Source organism: Acanthochromis polyacanthus, chromosome 6 (assembly GCF_021347895.1).
Source record: "Acanthochromis polyacanthus isolate Apoly-LR-REF ecotype Palm Island chromosome 6, KAUST_Apoly_ChrSc, whole genome shotgun sequence".
Lineage (NCBI taxonomy): Eukaryota > Metazoa > Chordata > Actinopteri > Pomacentridae > Acanthochromis > Acanthochromis polyacanthus.
Window position 1 is genome coordinate 14,935,275 of NC_067118.1, and position 24,906 is coordinate 14,960,180.

At 40.9% G+C, this 24,906-nt stretch overlaps 2 protein-coding genes across 2 annotated transcripts in view; both read left to right on the top strand.

Annotated features, from left to right (window-relative positions):
• Positions 1-11,133, top strand: part of plch2a (phospholipase C, eta 2a) — a 204,280-nt gene extending 193,147 nt beyond the window's left edge. The window contains exons 21-22 of the mRNA XM_051949439.1: positions 3,564-3,945; positions 8,306-11,133. Of these exons, the coding sequence (XP_051805399.1) occupies positions 3,564-3,945; positions 8,306-9,954 (2,031 nt within the window). The 3' untranslated portion in view covers positions 9,955-11,133. The remainder of the gene's footprint in view (positions 1-3,563; positions 3,946-8,305) is intronic.
• Positions 11,134-13,023: 1,890 nt separating this feature from the next.
• si:ch211-251b21.1 (uncharacterized protein LOC571720 homolog) lies at positions 13,024-23,977 on the top strand. Its single transcript, XM_051949390.1, has 10 exons — positions 13,024-13,169; positions 13,340-13,414; positions 16,483-16,514; positions 17,661-17,840; positions 18,650-18,873; positions 21,701-21,798; positions 22,298-22,515; positions 22,630-22,849; positions 23,157-23,407; positions 23,501-23,977. The coding sequence occupies exons 2-10, from the start codon at positions 13,351-13,353 to the stop codon at positions 23,597-23,599; spliced, it is 1,386 nt and encodes a 461-aa protein (XP_051805350.1). The 5' UTR covers positions 13,024-13,169; positions 13,340-13,350; the 3' UTR covers positions 23,600-23,977.
• Positions 23,978-24,906: the final 929 nt, after the last annotated feature.

A 24,906-nucleotide genomic window follows, 5' to 3' on the forward strand; every position in this document is an offset into this window, starting at 1 on the left:
ACTGACTCCAAGTCAGAACTTACTCCCTAATATCAGCTGGATGTCCTCATATTTTTTGGCCATTTAGCTGATAGTAAAAGCAGTTACAATGAATATATGCTTGTTTATCTCTCCTTTTGTTCAATTCAGTCTAAGTTTCAGCTGAAACAATTCCCCAGCCAAAATAAAAATGTGGTGTGGCAGATTTAGTTTATAAGAACTGACTGTGTATAGTTCTGTAGTTGTTTCTGTTTTATAGTGTTATTGTTGGATCCTAGAAAAAGGCAATTGTTGCTGTCACACCGACTTTGATTTTATTTCCCTTTAGAATTTTAATTTCGATGCACTCAGCTGTCTCCAGCCAGGTTGTAAATAGCCACTCTGATGTTCACATTGTCCTTGCTTTGAACTTCCTCTTTCTCTGCTGTTGCGGTGAGCCTCCTGTTGTGATTTCTTCCCTAACCCCGACCCCACCCAATGTTTCTCTCTTTCATCCTACCCCTCTCTGATTTTCACTCTCTTCCTGTGTCTGTTTGTGATTTCAGTGGACCCCTCTTTTACCAAATGCTCCATTTAGAGGCAGGAAATTTTTAGGAGCCCTGATGCTGCCACTCAAAACTAAGGTGTAGTGAGACCCAGTTGGCATCTTGCATGAGCCACATGCTCCACTTTTGTTGCCACCTAAATGACCCCTTTCCTCCTCCCCTCTCCCTTGCACACACCCCTCTTGTCAGCCAACTGCTATCATTAAAAACTATAAAGTCAACTCATGGCTCACATGAGTTATGAAGGCTTGCCCTGCCTGCATTTTCATTGATTCCCCAAGTAGATCCAATGTCATTACCCTAAGCACAGAGCTAGATAGAGAAGTAAGATGGGAGTCAGGAAGTCTGCCAGTCTGCAGAGAGCATTTCTTTTCTCTTAACTCAGGAGTTTTTCAGTGTGCTGCACTGCAGGGGTATACAGTTCCAGTGCCTTTGAGGACATTTTTCTCTCCTTTCATTCCCTTCCTTGTGTTTTAACCATTTTGTCTGCTGTATTCTTCCTGGGTCATTTATTGCTAGATAACTAAAAATTTGCCTTCTCTTCAGTAAATCCCATTCTAAGTTTTGTGATCATAACAGCATAAGAAGGCAATGGCTCATGAAAGTTTGACATTTTTGGAAAAATACATTTGTGGTGTTTGTTCCAGCTGCATTCATAGCACAAATCTGGGAACATTTATTCTGTTTGGATGTGGCACTGGTTGGACTATACCTATAAATCCAAATCCTATTTTTTTCAATGTGACTGTGTCAGTCTGATAGGACTAACCAGCACATAAGCCCATATTCAAATATCTGGACAACCACTGAATGACATCATAACTTTATTTTCCTAAGATTTAACGTCCAGGGACTTTCCTAGGGACAAAGTTACCTCCAATAGTATGATTTGTGTTTGTACAGTAGTGTAAAGCCCCAGTAAGATTAAGCAAATCAGTCCATTGACAAATTCAAAAGCAAGATATTTTCAAATTCTCTCTGAATGTTGCCTTCACAGAAATGGGCAGATTAGTGTCGACCACAGACAAGCCAAACAACTTGATGAACAATGCTACACAAATGTTTGTCACCAGTCGCCAATATTCTGCACTAAAAGCCTTACTCTAAAAGTTCCTGAGTTTCAGGAGTCCTACCACCTGAGTAGAAGCTTTGTTTGCATTTGAAACTATCTCTCTGGAACTTAATTTAAGTTCCTGTTCCCCTGGCAAGCTTCTTGTGGTGTACTTGCACCTTATGATGACCTGTCCTGCGAAAACTCCATTTGGTTTGGCATTTTGTTTGATACAGTGTTATCTAGGAAAATGTCAAAGTGAGTTTCACAATCATCTCTGTCAGTGTCTGAATGTCATCATTTTATCACGTTCATTGTGGCTTTTTACATGCACCATGTAGCACCTAAAGGCACAGGAAACATCCATGCACTGTCTGATCCTTAAAATCAGTGTAATCTCAATAGGGCTGCAGCTAATGAAGCCTCGAGTAATCGTCTCAGCACGATACGTCATCAAAAGCGGAAGTGAGCGCGCAGTACAACAGAAATCAGCGTCCGACTGGAGCGCAGAACACAGATGGACATCGTGCATATATTATGTATGTACGATGCAGTGCTGATTTCTGTTGCATTGCGTGCTCACTTCCGCTTTTGATGACATATCGTGCTGAGACGATTACTCGAGGCTTCATTAGCTGCAGCCCTAAATCTCAATATTAACCTTGTAGGCAAAGAGGCCAGCTTCACTACTGCTCATTTTACATTGGTTATTTTTCTTTTAACCCCTTAAGCTTCAGTGTACCGCCGGTGGTACACCTACTAATTTGCATAGGAATTTCAAGAATGTCCGACGGCTGCAAAAGCGATTATACAAACACTATACGCCGATGGAAAGCTTAGATTCTCATGAATCCGCCGGTATAAACCACTTTCAGATGCGATTACCACAGCGGGTGAGAAAAACACATTTGTCCGACAAAAACGAATATTCATCCATCCGTTCTCTATACACGGCTTCAACGCACACAGCGCGACTCACATTTCTGGGTTTATTATTACACACAAAAAAAAAGATTCCACAAAAAACGGCCATAATCCAACCTTTTACATCCAGATGACACAAGCCAGTAAACTATTTTATCCAAAACATGTCCTGAAGTCGGTATGAAATCCCTGAATCGGTCATTTTCAAGGAAATGCACCTCGCGATGCCCGTCCAATATTCCCTGTATTTTTCGTAATTTTTTCGTAATTAAAAATAGAATATTAGCGATTTTTTTTGTACTGAAAACGGCTGGAATTGACTGAAGCTTAAAGGGTTAATATTAGTTGTAGACAAGATAGATCCTGAAGAATCTGGATTTTTTTTCATGTAATGTATCTTTAGAAATTTTGTGAATTTTGCATCTTCATTATTCTTCTAATAGGATGCATTTTCATTTGTAGCAAAATATGGCATACACAATACATTTTTGTGCCATTTTTGTTTTACTTGTCAGTCTTTACCACGGTGTTCTGGTAGTTAGCTCATCCACTTCTTTTGTAGTTCTACTAGTTTGTATCGCCAAAATATGAAGTTTAAAATGAAGAGACACATAACTTTAAAGTCGGTATATTTAGTTGTAGAGATAAACTGCCTAAGGATCGCTTTTCCCCTTTGTGTATTTAACTTTGACAGGCAGATTCAAGCATGTAACTAATATTTCACCTCTGGAACAACAGCTGCACACAGATAGGCGCTCAAAAGATCTTTGAATCCATGTGGAATTCAAAGTTAGTCAGCATGAATAACAGATGAATGATCATGGTGAAGCAGGGTCTGAGAATGATCATTCATACAAGTTGCAGGAAATTTCAGGGGTAATAAGATTTGTTTGTTACTTTTTAAGCATGCTCATTGTACATAACTGCCCACATTGTAATAATGCAGTGTGGACCCATGCCACCGGCATTATGGTAAACGTCTTTATTGACATCATCTGGGACTTTGTAATTTTTGTTTCAGATTCATTATGTTTAACAATGATGTTCTATTGTGTTTTTGTCAGGCCAGAGCAGCCAGTGGCATAAAAGGGCTGTTTCACAGAAACCCCAAGCAGGCTTCCCTGGACAGCCATGCTGTTGTACAGCGCAGCCGTAAGCACCCATTCGGTGCCCACCTCCTGCGCCGCACTGCCAGTGCACCCACCAAAGGTCAGCCCAAAATCAAGAAGGGCCTCCCAGAGATTGCCATCGACACCAAAGATTACAGCTCAGAAGGCGCTAGTGAGGAGCGAGAGTCTGATGACAGGGACAAGGCCTCTGCTGCCGTCTCTTACCAGTTCACACCACCACAACACCGCAACGGGGATTCACTTGCATCCCAACAAACCAAGGGACCCTGGGATCATCCTGACTCCAATGGGGCTTTTCACCCTGAAGAGGGTAAAGGTAAGAGCTCACTTTATGCTCAGCGACGACCCATGAGTGAGCCTCTAAAACGGGCCAGTCGACTCCGCTTTCATGATCCACTGGACATGAAGTCGGGAGTGTTTGCCCGCGTTGCTCTAAACAGCTCAGGCAGGGTGGGCATGTCTTCCAACTGCATCACATGTGTGATTGGCTCAAAGGAGAGTCCAGAGGCTGAAAGAAAGAGTCAGGTTGAGGAAAGGCAGGAATGCAAGACCAAAATGTCAGATGAAGATAGACAAAGAAGTAACTGCACCCCCTCAACCAAGACACAAGTTCAGTCAGAAACCGTTGCCAAGTCTCAGCCTCTATCTACTTGCCCAGACTTACAACAGTCTTCTCCCAAACGCAAGTCAGGCATGGAGGCCCAGTTTCAATACTCACCCCAGGCCCTCCTCCGACCTATTCCTTTTCCCCGATCCAAAACCAGGCAAACTCTCAGTGTTCAACATACCCAGCCTCAGCCTAATGTATCACACAGGAACATCCGGTCATGCAGCGTTCCCCGTCGACGCTCTCCCAACACTGTTACACCAGCACCACTCCTTACACCCGACTGCAGGAAGAATCTCTGCTGGCAGCAAACTACACCTCCCAACTATGGTGCTGTTTATGGCTCAGTTCATACCCAATTCATAAAGTGTAACACAAATGAGGCTCTCTTACTCAGTGACAGTAGCAGCTGCGATAGCTTTGGCAGCCTGAGCAGCTTGGAGTCGCCTCCTATGCTGCCTCCACGTTCTGTCCTCGACAGTCGCAAGAGGGCCGTGGGAACTCTGCAGCGAGAGATGAATGCCCTGTTTGCCCAGAAAATGGAAGAGTTGCGTCATAAGTCTCCCATGTTCTTTGCTGGTAAGATGTATCTAATGCCGTCTTAGTAATATCCCGGTAGATCGTACATGTAGCTGTAATTGACCTTTTATTTACTATAGAATATAGACCTCCAGTTAGCCACCATACATGCCAATACTACAAATGTTTGGTAGCTCGTGCTGTCAGAATACACTTTCAGTGTGTATTTGTAACTCCTCATTATCCCAAGTGTCCCTGGTAGAATAAGTTCAAATTTGAATATCAACACCACCACCACCTTTTTAGAGTTTTGCTGTAATTTGTGTACCTTTCATCTGAGCCTTATCTTCTCAATTGATTTCATGTTTGCTTCTCTCTTGAAAATATTCAATATCATACAACTTACATGCTTCACAGATGAAAAAATGGTAAGTTTTTACCCTAAAATTGACAGTAATTTCAATTTAACCTATTCATTTTGATCATATGGTCTAAAGCAACATAAATGGAGAAAAATCCAAACACACATGCACACACACAAGATTATTTCCCCATTTAGTAAACTCCACCAGCTGATACCTATAATGTCTCTCCTCAAACCAAAATATTTGATTCAGTACATTTTGACTGAAACAAAGCCAAATAGAAAGCACCTTTATGATTTGTGTTTGTACATTTGAAAAGTGAGTGTTCCAACTGGAACCTTGACAGTTAGTTTGTTGTGTTGGTAAAAATAACACAAATACAGATAACAAGAAATGTTATGAACAAACATTTAGAGCAGTTTAGTCGGTGTACACCTGGGGCACGAAACTAGATTGGCTGTCTGTGGGACTTCAGAGCTAAAGTGGGTGGTCGTGGATCGGGTGGAAGAGCAGCCCTAATCACAAGGTTGATGCCTTAATCCCTGCTCTACTACCAGAAATGCATTGTGAAGTGTTTTTGAAAGACCTAATTAAGGATGGAACTTGTATAGTGTCCTGAAAAGCAGGTACACAGGTGTGGACCGTTATGCATATTGTAATGTAATGGCCAAGTGAATAGACAGTAATTGTAGAGATGAAAAGCGGCTAAAGAAACCCATCATTGTACCCATATTGTCCTGCACCAAAGCAATTTAAATACCCAAATAAAATAATTAATCTAATCATGAAGTTAACCTTTTTGCGGTGCAGTTTAAACTTATGAAAGCCAGCACTGGACAACATTGGGCTGACTATCTGTAAGTGTACTTGTACATAATTTACAATAGCTGGCTAGTTACTGGGAAGTCACAAGGTACTGACATCTGTGCTGCATTCAGTTAGCAATTCTCCTTTCCTTTGGTCCCTCACATGGCATATTTTAGAAGGGGTCAAATTTTTGCTAAACACCAGCTGTTCTGGACAAACCCTTTCCTATTCAGTCTCTCTCTGTTTATCATGTGATGGCTATCTGTGTTTTTACTGTAAAAATTAATCTTGTGTGGAAACAAAGTATGTTTAGGGAGTTGAATTTTTGTCTTCTGACCTCATTACAATTGGCAATGTGTGCTGACATCTGTACAGTCATATGATGCTGGCAGATACCATATTTGTTAGAGGTTTGTCACCTGACTTACTATCTTTCTCTCAGGTTTACCTCTTGTCTTTCTTTTCTGTGAAAAACGCTGTGATATTTGTTCTCATGACAATTTGGAGATGTATTTGCAATAACCTGTCTTGTGAAGGTGATTTCTCTGTCCTGGAAGCGGTTTCCTTGCCTCCATTCTCCCTCCTCTTTCCACTTGGGCTAAATCTCTCTTTCCTTTCTGTCCCTTTTGCATGCTCTCTCTGTTCCTAGTGCAGAATTGAGGGGATGACCAGAACCAGGTAAACATTGCTGAATGCATGCAGCCTTTAAATACATCCCTCACCCATCAGTTTGTCTCACCAGTCTGCTTCTCTCATGATCCATGTGCCATACACCATGGAGGGTGGGCTGGGTGTTTTAAAAAAGTTCACTTTTTTCCGTCAAAAAGTAGCATACATGAGTGTAATTTTGGAAACTTGATAGGCCATTTGTCAAAAACGTGCCTAGTTTACTATCTTTTCATATGTTTCTATTGTTAAGGCAATCATTAAAGTGTAATAAAATGTCCTTTGATTAATCAATAAAAGAATTTGAATTTCGAGATGATTTGTTACACATTGTTACTCCTTAGCAGATTTGGACTCATTTGTCTCCATTTTCACATTTTCTTGAAACTGTAATAGCTCAAACTAACTTTAGTGGAAGTAATGAGAGTACCATGCCAGCTTTGTCTGTTAAAATCCTTGAATGAAATGCAAGTCCATGGACTTTTGTGGACAGGTGGAGACCCCAATTCATAAAACTTTCAAATGTTTTTAGTCTTGGACGATAATTCCAGTTTGTTATAACTTTTTTTTTGGTTTGTTTGTTTTTGCACTAAGGATATTTTATATGTGAGTTTTACCTCTTTACGTAATGGTTTAGATTATCCAGCTACTCCGGTTGGCATAGAAGTGGTATGTTTACCAGACTGCTTAAATTTCTTATAACACTGTACATCTTCTGAGCAGACTCTCTGTATCCCCAGTGCTGAGTACATTACTTGTGAGCAGTGTTGTTCCCATAATTTACACGTTACTGAAACCTATTGTTTGAGACAATAATTTCAGGAAATCTTTAAATTATGATTTCTCAAGAGAGCCATTTAAATAGATAAAATATGCAATGATTTGTGAATGCAGTCACAAAATTACAAAAAATTATTTATTTAAGTTGTAATAAACTGGAATTATAATTAGAAACACTAAATGATCAATTAACCTTCCAGAGCTGTCCACTTGCTGTCTTTTTTCCAAACTTTATAGAGCAAATACTCCAATACTGCTGGAAATACTCCGTTTTCTGATGAAAGCTATCAGATGCGGTAAACAGCTCAGATGATGGCCATGTTTTGTTCACTGAAAGTGGCTTCTACAACTCCTTTAAGTCTTAAATTATGTAAACCCTTGTTTAGAACGGACTCCCTCTCTTGGTAAGCTAAAGATAACTTTCAGTAGCTCGGCCTTTATATCTGGAGATGTTCAGAAACAAACGCCAAGCATTTCCATCTCTTCAATGAACCACTCCACTTTTTTGTCTCTGTCTCTTTCTCATGAATTAATGCCAACCACTAAATGTAGCATTCTACAGTGTTTTCCACAATCCTTGTAAACGTTTATCTCCTGAACTGTAATTGAAAAAAATTACCCTGTCTGTACTTTAGCTTCACTATAGTAACACCACCGCTGCACTTGCATTAAAATGCATTTATTATGAAGTAGAAGCTGCTTTACACGTCAATATTTGCTCATCACATAAAAACAAACTCTATTTAACTTTATGTGAGGTGATTGGATCAAACAGTATTCCCTTAATGAAGTCAATATGCAAACTAATAAAAAAGCAACAGATCAGATCAGTTTTTAAGCTGACACAATTTGACAACCAAAAGGCTTTGAGTGAACATGAACAAGATTGTTGGCAGTGATTTCTCTCGTCTTTCTTTTCTGTCTTTCTACAGACTGTTCTACAGGGCAGAGACCAACTGCCCCCCTTCCATTTCTTGCACTAAACTCGGACGACACTAGGAGCTTCCGTTTCATCCGGTCTGCATCCACTCCAGAGGAGAGTTTGTCTTCATATCACTCCTCATCTACACCACTGTACTCACCTTCCACAGCAATAAATGCAGATGCCCCACTGTCCATTCCTTCAAATGGGGCGGTGCTCAGTCTTGCCAAGGTGAGCGAAGACCCTAAAAAAACTTTTTCCAGAACTACGTCATTCCCTCCGACAAACCCTACATTGCCACAGTGCAGTCAAGACACCCAGAACAACAAAGGCTCCCATTCATTCATGGAGCGCACACCTAACCAGAGAGAAAACCAAGAGGCTATGAAAGATAAGAAAAATGATACAGCAGAGTCAAAGTCTGACAACAAAGGAGAACATCCTGTTGCAGCAGTGTCCAGTAGAACTCCTGCAGTCCCTGCAGCTCAGCCAGCCCACATGAGGAGAAGTAATTTTAACCAAATGTCATCACACACACCTGTAAGAAGAACAAAAAGTGAGGGACATGTTCAGATGGATGTAGATATAGCTGGGCAGAACCTGTCAGCAATACCAGAGGTCTGCACTGATGCTACCATGAATGATCGCCTTTGGAGCAAGCTGGAGCCAGGCAGCCACCGAGACAGCATGTCCTCCTCCTCTAGCATCTCTTCAAGTGACACAGTCATTGACCTTTCCCTGCCTAACCTGGCCAGAAAGAGTTTTACCAGCCTGTCCACAGCCAGCAGCACCTGCAACCCTCCATGGGTCAACTGTCGTCACTCAGCATTAGTCCCCTGTGATGCTCTGCGAGTCAGTAAGAGCAAGTCAAACCCCAATCTTCAGCAAAGTGGCAGCACCAAAGATGAGCTCAAGCCCCGCCCACTGCAGCCTGCCCAGGAAGCTTCTGTGGACTCACCTGGCAGACTGACTCAAAGGAGGCACACATGGAGCCGGCTCTATATAGAAGAACTCAAGCAGTCATCTAGAAGGCCATCCACTGCAGCTATAAGCCCAACAGCTACAGCTCCCATGTCCAAAAGCCTTGGGGATCTCACCTCTGATGACATTTCCTGCAACTTTGACAGCAAGTACCGCAGCATCAGTCGCAGCTTCATTGTTAGGCCAACCAGAGACCAGCTCCGCAAGGGCAGCCCACAGAGGTCTCGACCACCCAGTGACCTGACAGAGCAGTTACGAAAGCTGACTGATGTGGAGCCCCTAACTGCTAGTGATTTCACACCAGAGAACAGGCCCAGAGAGTCACAGGGGGAGTCAGTGGACGAGACTCTGGTGCGAAGGACCTCCTCAAGGAGCCAAAGCAGGGTGCGGTACATCGCAAACAGGGCCAAGAAGGCCCAAGAAAGGCAGAGGCTCCAGGGCCTGATCCAGGGCAGAAGTGCAAGCTTTAGCCTTACTGGTAGCATTGGCAGTGGAAGTAGTGCTAGCCCAATCGAGGAGCGAGGGAACCCCGAAGGGGCGTGTTGCGTGGCCCGGAGTCCCTGCAGCAGCCTGGACCTGCTGAGTCAGCTCATCCCCCTAGGATCTCCCTCCGCTATACAGTCTCCGTCCTCCCCAGACCCTGAAAACAGTGAAGTCTTTTTCATGCTCAAACTCTAAGAACTGGCTGACTTGGAACTGAGCGTGAGAGACACAGCTAGACGCTTGTTTGGAATACATTCCAGCTTTCTCCGATAGAAATGTTTTTTTTATTGCGTATCTTGCAAAATTTCTCACAGAAAACTGGTTCTTAATACAGATTATTTCAAAGTCTCACTGAAAACTGTGTTCCACAATATTAGTAATCCATGAAATGAGCAATTTACTCTTATTTTACAGTTGTGCAAAATCTTTTTTTTAACTTGTGTAACTAGAAAACAATGTCCTGAAGCAGTTCTTTTAAAGCAACTAGTACAACTGTCATCTGTTTGCAATTGCCAGAATGTATTTAGTGATTAAAAACCCAGGGTTTTTACATGCTGTTCATGTTGACTGTCATCTACTCTAATGTTTGAGTATTTTTTGAGCATTTCATGAGCATACAGTAGCAATAGATTACTGCTAGAGGACAGGATTTTGAAAGATTCATTGTTTTTATTTACTTGAACTGTAATGATATTCTTTAACTTTGTTGGAAATGAAATATTTTGTGTCAAGGCATTATTCTCAGTCATTCCAACCACTAGCAATATTTTAAAAATGATGGCATGGTATCATATTGGAGATAATGTATAGTTTGATGCTTAAAGCTAAGGCATATCTGTTGTCTTTGCTGAAAAAATGAAAAGGAATTATTCCTACAACGCAGGATTACAGGTCTTATTTTTTTAGTATTTTTTGTGTAGTAGTTGCATTGTAATTTGACTAAGCTGCCAATATTTCGCTAACTTCCCAATCTGTGGCATGTCACAGCACTGAGATCTTATAATTTAAAGCAGTTATAGATTACTCCATACCAAGTTTGGCTCTTTTATGTCAACTGCATGTCTTTTATGCACTGTAATGTTTATCCTGGAGCTGTGCTTTGTTTTAACAAGAGTTTTTATATGAAGATTTAATATTCCAAACTTTGTTGGCTTGTCTCATGGTGGTCAATAGAGCATCATGTCTGAAACCCTGTGTTCTCACTGGTCCACAGTACTAAAATATGATGGAAATGATCTGTATCGAAGCACGTTTATTGTCGACCTGCTGTATTGTTTTCCCTGCCATGCCAGCTCTTTGTGCAAAATTTTAAGTACAATATTTTATTCAAAAAATTGTGTAATTATGACCTGAATAAATCTCAAGTGAACATTATTGCATCTTTAACAGCTCATTTATTTTATTTGCTCTTTATCTGTCTGTAGCTGTATTAGTTCAGAGACAAAGACAGCCGATTAACAAACCAATTAAACTGAGCTTTATACAAACTGACATGTAAAAGCCTTTGGCCTTGGTTTTGGCAGGGTCTGCTTGCTGCTCTAATTATGGACCCTGCTTGGGTCTGTGTTTACCAGCCATCACCTCTCTTAGCAAGAAAGAAAAAGAAAAATCTGCAAACCCCCCTGCAGGAAGGGAGAATGTTCCAGAACAAAGACTTGAATCTGCACAAGAGACAAGTTCAACCAGTCGTTCAGGGATGGAAAAACATCTTTTCAGCATCACTTGCCAACCAAGATTTGATTTTTAAGGTTGCAAAACTATTAAAATGTTCTTAGTCGCTAGAGATTATAATTTAGAATGAAATCCAAACATAGTTTTTTCTTAATGAATATATACTAAAGTATTCAGTGTTTGCTTCATAAAAAATGAATGTTATTCAGAACAGCTTCAGACACCGATTGCAACCTGATTATAATTTTAAGAATAATTAGGGAATTATGCATACTGGATTCACCCTTAGCCTAATGTCCTTTGATTCTAAAGCCCTTCAAACCCAAAACCAGGATCTTGAGATCTAAGAATCTGTGTAGCCCTTCCGTGGTTTCTCAGGACACTGTTTTGTCAGTCAAAGGTTCGTCCATTGTCAAGCCTGTGGTTTCCAAAGCTGACAGCCACCTCTGTTGAGCTGTCAGACACTGCCAGGCCTCTTCTTCAGCTCTGTAAGACTTTGTGAAGCGCGACATGCTCATTTTAGCGCCACGGACTCTGCTCCAGCCAGCACACAAACACAAAAGACAGCTTCATTAGGATTCCAAGAAAACCACTGAGTCCCTCTTAAAGCCGTATTTATCCAGACAGTTTGGCAAGTCTTGGCCTCTCAACTGAAACCTCCAGGCTCTGTCTAGCACTTCAGGCCTGAAAGAATGTTTTTGCCTCAAATAGTGAATGCAGCCCCTCGTTTCAAGATGAAATCACTGCCTGTTTTCAAAGGTTTTGTTCAAATGAATTAACTTGGTTGGTATACCTGTGGTGTAAAAATCTTTCTAAGATAATGAGACCGAATAGATTTTTGTGAATTCTACTTTGAAAATATGAATTTTATTGTAGATTATAAAACCCCTTTGGAGTCACTAAAACATTTTTGAAATTTGAGTTTTGAGTTCAGCAGCATGAAGTCAAGATGCCAAATATGGTATAAATAGCTTGTGCTTTATTTTTATCAATCTGATCTTAAATTGAAAGACAGTTGCCAGCAACATTTTTTCGGTCCCTTTCTGTCATGATCAGATCTTTGAACAGTTACTGCAGTACAGGACACGGGAAAAATATGATGAGTCCCTCATGGTTAGTCAGGAGGAACAGAAATGTATTCCAAAATGAATTCTTCCTGTGGATGTCTGGGACCTCTATCCATCTGTAATCTCATTGCAGCCCTGCCCCAGCCTACCCTGTCAAACGCCAAGATTTTCCTTGCAAAACCTGCCATGATGTTAGGTAATTATGCTAAAGTCCAGAAGTAGCAGGCTAAATCTGACCACTTATTCCAAATATGTCTGCTACCTGAGACAGCAATGTATTGGAATTTATTTACTTCAGTGTGTTTGTTGGCACAGTCAGAGAAAGAAAACACATTTTGCCTCAGAATCTGTGTGGACATTAATATGTTGAAATTATTCTACACTAGAAAAAAATTCTCCAGCTCCAGAAATTTGATATCCTATGTTTTCAGACCTTATCCTGCAGAACACATTCCCAGCAATCACATGTTTTTATCCCTTAGAGGTCCTATCTCCTCCCTCCCTGTGCTCCACATATAAACCCCCACTACATTCTGCTGTACACAGTCCGTCCCACTACCCAATACAAGACTTGTTGTGAATTTCTTCACATTACAGCTTCCACATTTTCTTGGAGTCATACCTTGTATATAAATCAAGGTTTTAATCTACAGTATTCCTGACATAACTGAGGTAAGAAACTTGATTGCATTTTTTTTTTCTGTAAAATTTTGCACTGAGTAAAATAACCCTATCATAGCAAAACAATCACCCCTGCAGTTACTGTAAATGTTCTATGTCAAGATCATTAATGTCAGTTATCAGGTATAGAATAATCCAATTTCATCTGTGTCAATTTCAAGGTTGTGTTAACATGGCAGTCTGTATGGGTTTGCTGTCCTGTGTGGCTGCCCTGACTGCATGGGTCGTCATTGCAGGTAAGACTAATAAGTGCAACGTGCCTACAGTGCTTTGCTCGCAGTTTATTTAAGAAGGCCACAGCATATTTATTGCAACAGATATAGGTAAAGCTATTTTTCACTTGCCACCAAGGGAACCTCACTGACCAAGAAATATATATTTGGGATTTGCATGATGTTCTACGTGCTGAGCCAGAACATGGTGTAATGAATTAGAACCAGGTTGTATAAGATGCTCCTCACGTCACGACTTGATCTCTCCTCATTCAGGGCTCAGCACCAAATCAGTTACTGCAATGTCAAGTTTAGAAATCATTTTTGATATCTCTTTTAAGACAACACTGCTTTTACCGTAATTTCAGAAGCAAATAAGCCTTGTTACGCTGTGCTGTTGTTCCCCCAGTCATGCAAATTGCTCACCTTCTGCAGATGGACTTGACAAAAGAAAAGCAGCAGTAACTGCTCAGATTCACACATAACCATTTTCTGTGTTTGAAAGGATCACTGTTCAGAATTGTATTTAGCTACCTGACGTTGTGCAATGATTATGCCAGTCAATCTGAACTAGAGGGGAGGGATTTTTTTTCTCTACAAACTTCCTTGAAAGTACAGCTGCTGTGTTTGCACACATAATCTCAGCGAGTGAAACTTCAGAGGGCAGAGCCAAAGCATGACATATTCTGTATTTTACAGTTTGGACGTTGTTGAAACTTAAAATTTGCGTAATCAACCAGTAAGCTGCTACTGATAACTAAGAATGCATTTATTGGTATAAGGATGCTACAGATGTTGTACCACCATCTAAGGGTGACTTTCTGTCTGACCACATCTGTCATTTTGTGTTGCATAATGGCACAGTTTATCCCCCATCATCACTTTTTTGATATCTGCATGCTGGAAAATGCTGAAAACACAGCATTACTCCCAGATTCCTTGCAAGCTGTGTGATTGGTAAAATAGCGGATCTATAAAATGATGGGTGGTTATGTCAACCCAGTATCAATAGGAATTAAAGTTCACAATTCCACCGGTTTACATCCAGTGCCGATGATCAGTGCCAGTGCAGGATGCAGTGTTTCCTTTGTGTGACAAAGTAGGAAGTAGCCTAAGCCTGTCCTGTCAAAGAGCTGCAATTATTTTTAAAGTATTTGATTGCCAAATATCCATCTTTCTGTAGCCTTAAGTGCTTTTACTTTTGTAACCCATAGTATATCATCAATAATGACAAGTTTTCCCTAGTCTTTACCATAACATGATACTGTAGATGGCAATAACATTGGTATTAACCACTAAAAAGTATCAGTAATCTTTTACAGGGTTTTACAGAATTGTCCTGTGTCAGAACTATTGCCTGCTGATCAGGCCAGGAACCCTATCTCACTCCCAGGATGTACTGTTGTTTTGTCAGAGCATCTCTGACATTTCATAAGGTGTAAGTCATGGGACTTTTTACCCAGGAGACAAAGATTTGTGTTCTATGTCAGACCATTGTTTTTCATTAGGCTTTTTATTACTTTGTGTCTGAAATTGTGTTTTCACTCACCATTTCCTTTTGTTTTCACTTGCTGTTGCTTATATCTTGGACACCAAAAGTGTTTGGGTTCAAATACATCCTGTCACAACATTTCCTACATGTTATGAGGTCAGTTTCTTGATGCCTGAAAAGGAGCGACAGTGACAAAATGGATGTGTTTAGTATATTTCTGAGAAGAAGAGATCCCTCCAACCCCAACCCAAGCCCTGGCCAGCTACACCAAACTTTGTCAGGAAGTCAGGCTATGAGTAACAGAGTGGGTTATGTTATTTTATTTTAACATTTTCAAACAATTCAAAAGCAACAAACACTAATGGATAATTGTAGCATTTTGTCAACAAGCAGGACCTCTACATTAATATTTTCTAATTGGCTAATACTTTGACCAAATTCTCTTTGTGACAAACATGTATGCTGGTTGCTCAGCTTACATTTTATGCTGCCTGTCTCCATGAATTAATTCTTCATTTAGCTAGGGAGATCATTTCCTCCTTCTGAGCAGCCGCCCTCCTGCCTCTCAACTGTCTGCAGAGTTAAAGTCCAGCACTGTGCCAGCGGGCTCTGGCTGACCTATGGAGACTGGGTCATGCTCCCAAATCACTCTTCACATTTGACTCCTTCCCCACTGCCCTGCTGGACTGCTGGAGCCCTATCAAAGCACAGAGGGGGCACCATCCACAGAGGCAGAATCCCATTTCTCACCAGTGGAGGGGCTACCTCCTTACTGTGATCTACAAAGCACTGGGATAAATCAATTAACCATGTGGGGGAGGACTCTGCAGGCAGGCGGTGAAGTGACAGGCATCTCCGCATATTGTAGGTCCTGCCATATTCTCTAGAGGAGGCTGACAGGGTGTCATGGGCTTTATATGACCCAGCCGGGCCTGTTTTTGTCTTTGCATGCAAATGTGAAGAACTTGCACCCCTGGCACCTCCGCTTGTCCCCCCTCCTTTCCCTAACCAACCCTGGCAGGGCATGTTAGGTCCTGCTTGACACACTGGGAATGCCATTGGTCACAGTTATGGCAAAAAGAAAACAACTGTGAATGTCATGAGTAATGACTGGATGGGTTGTTGGCTTCATTCCCTTGATCTTATTACTGGGATGGGGCTTGGAATGTTGTTTCTTGAAGATGAACAACAAATTTATCTTTAAGGAGAAGTCCAGACTTTTGTCCCTTCACAGGAGCCCATTCACCCCACTCATTGTACCTTGCCACCTCCTCTCAGTATGGAGCCACTTTCTCAGATCTCCTAAAAATCAACCGACAACAAGAGTGTCATTGTTCGGCCGTGGCTGTTTGGCTTATTTACTGCTGAGGCTGAGTGAAAAACACATGAAGGGGACTTAAGGCAACAATATGCCTCATTAAGCTTTCAGAAGCTGCTCTGCACATAAGCTTGTAGACATGAAACCAAACCACTAATCAGGCAAAGAACTGGCTTCGACTAAATCCTCTCTTTTTGTGCTAGTTCTCATGCTGGATTATGTTCAGTTGCTTCATTACTGGATTGAAAAATGCATTGTTGTGTTTGTTGTTTTCCATTCTAGATGCCAAGGAGTTATCCATCACCACTATAAAGGTATTCTTGCTTTGTTTCTCTTTCCAGGCTAGACGTCCAAGGTGCACAGCCCTAAATTATAAAGGCCTTATTTGGTAGTTTACCCATAATTTCTATCAGGAGTGATGAAATTATTCTCACAAAGTTAGCTGTCAACATCACACAAAACTTTCAAGGAGTAAACAAACACAAGTAGCCAGACAGTCAGAGGACGGAAACAAACCTCCGAGTTAACTAAACTTTGGAGGAGAATTTGAAGAGATGTTCAATGAGCCACCAAAATCTAACAGTAAAATGTTACCCAGACTCTCCTCAATAAACATTTTTCATTTTACGCTCAAGGGTGTGGCAGTACACAAAATTCATACTGTAGCATATTTGCAGCGTAGCAGAGCAAAGAAAAGAAATACAGAAATGAATACATTTTTTCACATTTTTCGGACTTGTTTTTGAAATATGGCCCTTAAAAATGATGCATGCTGTCAGTAATAATTAAAGACAAACTGAGTCAAGTTACACTTTGCTCTGAGGTATGAAATTATGGAGTTGGTTTTACTTCTTCATCATGCAATCAAACAGAATAGGTTTGCAACCAAAAAATAGATTTGACAATGTAGCACAGTTTAATTATTACTTGATTTTCCCAGCTCAGAATAAAATCTTTATATATATATATATATATATATATATATATATATATATATAACTGGTGTATATAAAACGGTGGCTCTTTGGACATTTTCACAGTTGTTAGACAGTTCTTCACTGAAACCTTTACATTACTATAATAATCACTAATAATCATAAAAGCACAATGCAGACACAAGCATTTTAGATGAGTTGTCCTATAAGCTGGACTTGCAGATAAAGTGATGTAGATCTCTGGATAAGCTGTTGGTTTCCATCATGTCTACAGTCAACAATACCAAAATATTTTTACGGAGTACAAAGCAGAATTTTCCTTTATACACCATGACACATGAGCTGTCTATAGCACACATTGCACAGTCTTTCATGTTTTTAATCTTTTCCATTGTTCATGACCAACATTTGAAATATAACATTTACACCCAAAAGCAGCAATTTTATTTCACAATTAAATCCTCTTTCTCTTTATGTATTATAATATGTATTTTGTTCATCTTTAAACCCCGTCTGTTTTCTCAGCAAGAGCCATACACCATGAGCAAGGGCTCTGAACTGGAGGGTTACTGCATTGACCTGATCTCAGAGCTCTCCAGGAAACTGGGCTTCAAGTACAAACTACACTTGGTGAAGGACAACCGATACGGATCTATCGACTCCAGTGGCAATTGGAACGGCATGATTGGTGAGGTCGTCAGAGGGGTAAGTCACTGAGCATCTAATACACCAGTATTACGTCAGTGTAATGTGACGTGTGTTGTATGACAAACAGCATAATATATCTTATTTTTAACTGCGTTTACTCGTCTTTTCTCAACCGTAAGCTTTTTAAGCTCTAAAATTCTCCAATCTGAACAGTAAGCAAGCTGAAAAGTTTGAAGTAAAAAGTATGTTTCAGTTCTCATATTATGAAGTGGGCTACATGGTGGTGTGGTGGTTACCACTTTCACCTTGCAGTTAGAAGATCTCCAGTTCATGTCCTGGCCTTCCCGGGATCTTTTCTGCATCTTTCTGCTTATTGCATGAGCTACTGACCTGTGACAAATTAATTGAAAACTTAAAATAAAGCATCTTTTTAAGATGTTGGGCCAACACATGCTACCACAACAGCTTTAGTGAATCTTGGCTTTGATTCTCCACATCTCTGGTTCTCTACTGGAATAATAATATTAGTGGTGGCTATGGGCTACTGATCAGAAAGGCAAGGTCAAATCCCAGCATTGCCAAGCTGCCGCTGTTGTACCATTGGGCAAGACCTTTAACTCTCACTGCTCCAGGGATACCTCAGTGCTGCTGATCCTGTGCTCTGACCCCAGTTTTCTTACAATCTAGGATATGTGAAGAGAGATTTTCTTTCGCAGAATTAATAGAATATATAAATTAAAATGTACAAAATGCACACCATTCTCTTCCTTTGTCACCTATCTTCTATTCATTTTGCTCAGCACAGCTTGCTCTGTGTCCATGTGGATGTTCATGTCCATTATATGTTTGCCTATGTCATTCATCAGGAGGCTGACCTGGCTGTGGCCCCACTGACCCTCACTGCAGTCAGAGAACAGTTTGTGGACATGACTACTCCCTTCATGCAAACAGGAATTGGCTTCATCCTGCGTAAAGATGTGGCCTCTGAAGAGAGTACTTTTAGCTTCCTGTCACCTTTCTCCACAGAAATGTGGATTGGTGTCCTCATTGCATTTCTGCTAACGGGCCTATGCATATACCTGGTGGGCAGGTAAGTTCAAGGTTAAACATGCCCTCCCCAAAAACTACTGGCTGATACTTTCACAGCTACTGTTTTTACTGCAATGTATGATAGAAACACAACTGCATCTGCACACAATGATTTGTGTTTGCTTTTAAGTGTTTTTTTAGGCAGTAAAATAAAATGAAATCACAAATGGAGCACAGCCTGATATCGGTAACTCAAACAACTGGATTGTTAGAGCATGAAACTAGGATCAAGAATTTAGTTTCATACACCTGTCAAATTATCTTGAACCTAAAAGAGAAGGACTCTCATCATATGAGTCACTGAAATTGTTGCCTCTTAGTTTCACAACTCTGGAGCACACTGTGCAGTATTACACTGGGATGGCACAAATGAAAATTAACTCAGAGCAACAAACTTAAAAGGCCATAACTCAATGATCACAAGCAGAGGCCAAGCCAGAGGGGTGGTTGGTGTTGGCTTGGCCCTCTGTGAATCTCTTTTCCTCCCACCCCAACTACAGCCACAAAGTAATTCGTGTGAGTCACTGGATGTAGCATGTGGGTATAAGCCACCAGTCATTTTTATACAGCTTTGCCCTTCCTTCCACTATCTGCATGTTACCATTTTTTTCACTACAGAGAACAACAATAACACCAACCTCTGAGCTACAACCTCAGGCAGCCCTGCTAGTTATCCTTTTAAACTCATTGCTCATCTCCCTGCATGCAGATACTTCAACAAAACAATTCCACTTGTCACTACTTTCAGGGAACACTGAAGGCGCATCCTTTGCTTACCTCTGCCCACAACGACTGTGAATGGTGTGATTGAAGTGTCCGTCCGTCCGTCCCCCCCCCGTATAGCATGATCGTATGCCACACCAGTCTGTTCTGCAGAACATAACATTGCAAGACTAGACAGTAGTAGCAGCAGACTCATTAGTATCAAGGATGGAGTAGCCTGCTGAGCACGCCTAACTCAGTATGCAGTGTCAGTTAAGATTTTTGTTAGAGAACCAAGAAATGTATAACAACCACACTGGGTGACTGTGTATCTCAGGTCAGATACTGTAACTATTTCATCCCAAAAAAGTCTCTGTATATCAAAAAAGTATTCAAGACCAACTGAAACCAGATTTCTCAAACCTCTCAGAAGCACGTTTGGAACACATTCAAGTCAGTTGCTGAAAAGGCATAATTTATCCGTCCTCCAAGACACATTTATAATCTTTACTTTCACATTTACACAACAGTATGTCAGTGTAAATATATAATGATATATAACAAATAACTTTGTGTGTGATTTTCTAAATACATGCATGATCTTCCAGCTCTATGACACCAAATAAAGCTCCGCTAAAAATACTCTGATATAATGGTAGTGGGTCTTCTTCAGTGATATCCCCCTTCTGAAAAGCATTGCTGCCCCCCAGCCCAACAAAAGAGGTTCATAGATTGGACTGTAGGAGTTTTGCTGAGATAAACACAAGATTTACATGAGCAAGATAGCCTTTTTAAAACTGGAAGGCAGTTATTGTTGTAACATAACTGCTGAAGTGCAGAAGTTATGTTATGTCAGTTAGTCTCAGCTGCACCACCTCTTTGTGGACTGGATGAGGACTGACCCTGATTTGCATATAACCTGTGAATACCAACACAAACTGCAGTCACATATATGAGCAGAGCAGCAGGGAATTTTTTACATGTGGCTGATTTCAAATGTGGGCCTGGGATCTTTCTGCATGGAGTTTGCATTTTCTCCCTGAGCATGCATGGGTTTCCTCCGGGCACCCTGGCTTCCTCCCACAGTCAAAAAACATGCTGAGGTTAATTGGTTACTCTAAATTGCCCATAGGTGTGAATGCGAGTGTGATTGTTCGTCTATGTATGTAGCCCTGCGACAGACTGGCGACCTGTCCTGGGTGTCCCCTGCCTTCGCCCGAGTCAGCTGGGATAGGCTCCAGCACCCCCCGCGACCCTAGTGAGGATAAAGCGGTATTTAGAGAATGGATTGATGGATGATTTCAAATGAAATCTCATTTGGATTTTATCTCCATATGTGCAAAAATTAGTAAAAACAAGTGGGAAAAAAATAACCCAAGAAACAACATGCAACATGTCCATAAATCCAGACAATAACTGGCTACAAATAACACAGCCATGCTCTTTCTAATTGTTTTTTTGTTTTGAGTTTTTTGGTCTGAGTTATTGCTCCTTCTGTGTATAGGAGGATTGTGGGCCTTATATCTATGTGCATACACAAATCCATGTTGTCATACACGGCCGTTCAAAAGTTTGGGGTCACCAAGTAATTATGAAAGCTCACACTTTTATTCATGTGCTAATATAATTAAACAAGGGCTTTCTAATCATCAGTTAGTCTTTCATTAGCTAACACAATGTAGCATTAGAACACAGGAGTGATGGTTGCTGGAAATGGGCCTCTGTACTCCTATGTAGATATTCCATTAAAAATCAGCCATTTCCAGCTAGAATAGCCATTTATCACATTAACAAAGTCGAGACCATATTTCTGATTGATTTAATGTTATCTGCATTGGAAAAAAATGCTTTTCTTTCAAAAATGAGGACATTTCTAAGTGACCCCAAACTTTTGAGCTGTAGTGTATGTACTACAAAATGCAAAAATGTTCTATTTTTATTCATTTCATTTGAATATGAAATACGGAATAATGTGTTGCCTTTACAGAGACTCCTATTTGTCAGATTTCCTGTTAATAAATCTTCAGAAATGAGTATTACATTTCACCCAGTAGAGCTTAAAAATTAACCTTGCTTCAATTGCAGCTTTATTACTACTGGTTATGAAGCCGTTTATTTTTCTGCAGGATCAGTCCCACTGAATGGGCTGAGCCAGACACAGACGAGCACAGCTTCACATTGCTGCACAGCTTCTGGTACATCACAGGAGCTCTAACCCTACAAGGTAACGGAGCAGTCAGCTAAACTGAACCACAGGCACAGAAACCCACATGCTTTCTGCATGCTCTCAGAATACATGAAGTAACATCTTAAAATTGAATAAACCAAAACGTGGGCAGTAACTAAAGGAGATGGAGAGGAATCAGGATATATTTCACTACTGATGCGTGATTGCTCAACCAGGACTATATAGTAAATAATCATTAGTTACTACAGAACTGACTGGGAAATGATGTTTTAGTGAATGTCACTTCTCTAGTTCTTGCATCATTCCTGTTTTATGCCTCACTTTATTAACCTTTTAGTCCCTGAGCCGTTTTTGAGGCACCTCCACAGCCCCCGCCGGCGGGGGCTGAAGGACTACACACATTTTTTTGTATTCTGTTTTAAGATGTCATCTCATATATTCTGAGAGAGCATGCAGAAAGCATGTGTGTTAGCAAGCTGCACTCTGGTTACTTTGTTCTTCAGCTGCAGCGCCTCTGCTGTGTTTATTCTCTCAGGTGCTGGTCCTCACCCGAAAGCCCTCTCTGGACGTGTTGTCAGCGCCATCTGGTGGATCTTCGCTGTGCTGCTGCTGGCCTGTTATTTTGGCAATTTCCACTCCATGTTGCACTCCAACAGCAAACACATCTCCATCAAGAGCTTTGAAGACCTTGCGAACCAGGATGTAATCGATTATGGCACAGTTGAGGCAGGATCGACCATGCTCTTCTTTAAGGCATGATCAGTGTCACCTAACTAGAGCAAAAGATCAGTACAGCTGCTTAATCATTTCTGAGATAAATGTATGTAGGAATAAATGTTATGTGTTTTTCATAATTTTATTTCACAGAATTCTAACAACCCTGTGTACCGCCGTATCTACGAGCGCATGGAGCGTAAGAAAAGCTATGTGTCCAGCATGGAGGAGGGCGTTCGCCGCACCCAGGAGGGAAACTTTGCCTTTATCGGTGAAGCAGTGTCCTTGGACTTGGCAGTGGCTCGATACTGCAAACTGGCCCGTTCACAGGAAGTCATCTCTATGAGAGCTTACTCCATTGCAGCGCCTCTGGGTGAGTGGCTTTCATCCCTCAGGATTTTGTTGTTTCTTTTCCTAATGATAAAGCCTAAATTCTAATGTCAAATTCAGTATTGATCCTTTGTACATGGTCACCTGGAGCAGCCTCACATGTGGTGAGAAACTACTTTTTCATACTGAAAATTTAAACTGAAAGCGGTGAGAGATCTGAACCTCTGTAGCAGATCAACATGTGATGGATAGTCTGATACCAGAAGAATGAAGTATGCAGGTTGTGGTTTTGAAGAGAGATGTCCAACAGCCTCCTTCTCTTGTCACACTGGGTGTTTATGCTCCACCAGGTTCCCCACTGGTGAAGAACCTAACCAATGCTATCCTCCAGCTCAGTGAGTCAGGTGAACTAACGTACCTGCGGGACAAATGGTGGGCCAGCAGCTGCGTGAGCGCTGATGGGGCTCATGTCTCGGAGGCCCTGCTGCCCTATGACCTTCGTGGTCTCTTCCTCCTCCTGGGACTGGGACTGGGTGTTGGGCTCCTGCTGGCGCTGCTAGAGCTCCTATCCAGGGCCCGTCATCAGGCGAAGGATGGCAAGGTAGGGCAGAGTATCACATGGTGTAATTATGTCATTAAGTATTTTATTCTTATTTTTTCTAGTTCTTCGTAAATTTTGTCTGTTCTTTTACAGAAATCCTGTTGCTCAGTGCTGACGTCAGAGCTGAACCAGAGGTTTGGCAGCAGAGGAGAGAGCACCGAGCAAGACAGCTCTGACAAAAGCAAAGCTTAAAGGAAATATTTACATGTCAGGATTTGTGAAGATAGTGTCAGTGAAAAGAATAAGCTGAAAGCCTCTGTCCTCTTCATCAATCACACCGACTTTCCGCATTTCTATACTAGCAGCCATGTATTGCGTTGTTGTTTAATGTGTTTTTTATTCTTTCAGAAAAGCTCTGTAACCATGTATAGCACCTTACAGCAACAGTATATTAAGAATCCAAGGAATGTAGATCGTCATACTTGTAATACTAATCACTGAGCTTTGTTTACTGGTTGGTGTTGTATGTTCTCGTATATCCACTCCTGAATAACATACACTGTACTTGAGCTACAATGGTTTTAACAGTTTTCATTTGCTTGTATATTCCAAATAAATTTGCCAATACTGCACCTGTTCTCTTTTTTAGGATACAATTTTTTTTTCAAAGTTCATTGTGGAAATTCGGTTCTGACTACATCTTTGCAACAGAGCAAGATAAGACAAGCAATGTCTAAAAGTAAAAAGCAGTAAGATATAAGTACAATAAATTACTGAAATAAAATAAGTCAGCAAAAATAAGGCTAGAATAGAACAGTAAAAGTAATCATGGCAATTATACTGGGGTAATGAATAATTTCATACTTCCATCCATTCTCTATACACCGCCTGATCCTCATTAAGGTCGTTAGGAGGCTGGAGTCTATCCCAGCTGACATAGAGCGAAGGCAGGGGACATCCTGGACAGGTCATCAGTCCATCACAAGGCTACATATGCAGACAAACAATCACACTCACATTCCCGCCTACGGACAATTTAGAATAATCAATTAACCTCAGCATATTTTTGGATGGTGGGAGGAAGCCGGAGTATCCAGAGAAATCCCACGCATGCACAAGGCGAACATGCTGCAAGACGAAAGTGCTAACCACCAAGCCACTGTACAGCCCCTAATGTCATACATGATAATGAAATAAAAATTAAATATGGCACATATTGACAATCCTGTACATTAAGGTGAAATTTGCAAATGAAAATGGAATTACACGTGATAATGAACAATTATAACTGAGAAATGAAAATGTGAAATATTGCACGTTGCATACTGCACGTGAAATGAAAGACTGAACATGATACAGAAACAAATACTGCACTGTAACTATTGAGAAGCAATATTTAATTATTGTTTAGATCTACGTGTCCAATGTTTTAGCTTTCATTTCTGCAGAAGGTAAAATTCTACAGTTTGATGGCCACAGATAGGAAAGTATTCTGTGCTGTCTTTCAGTGGTCTCAGTCCACGTCTGAAGCTGCTCTGATGTGATAACAGTGTAGCGTA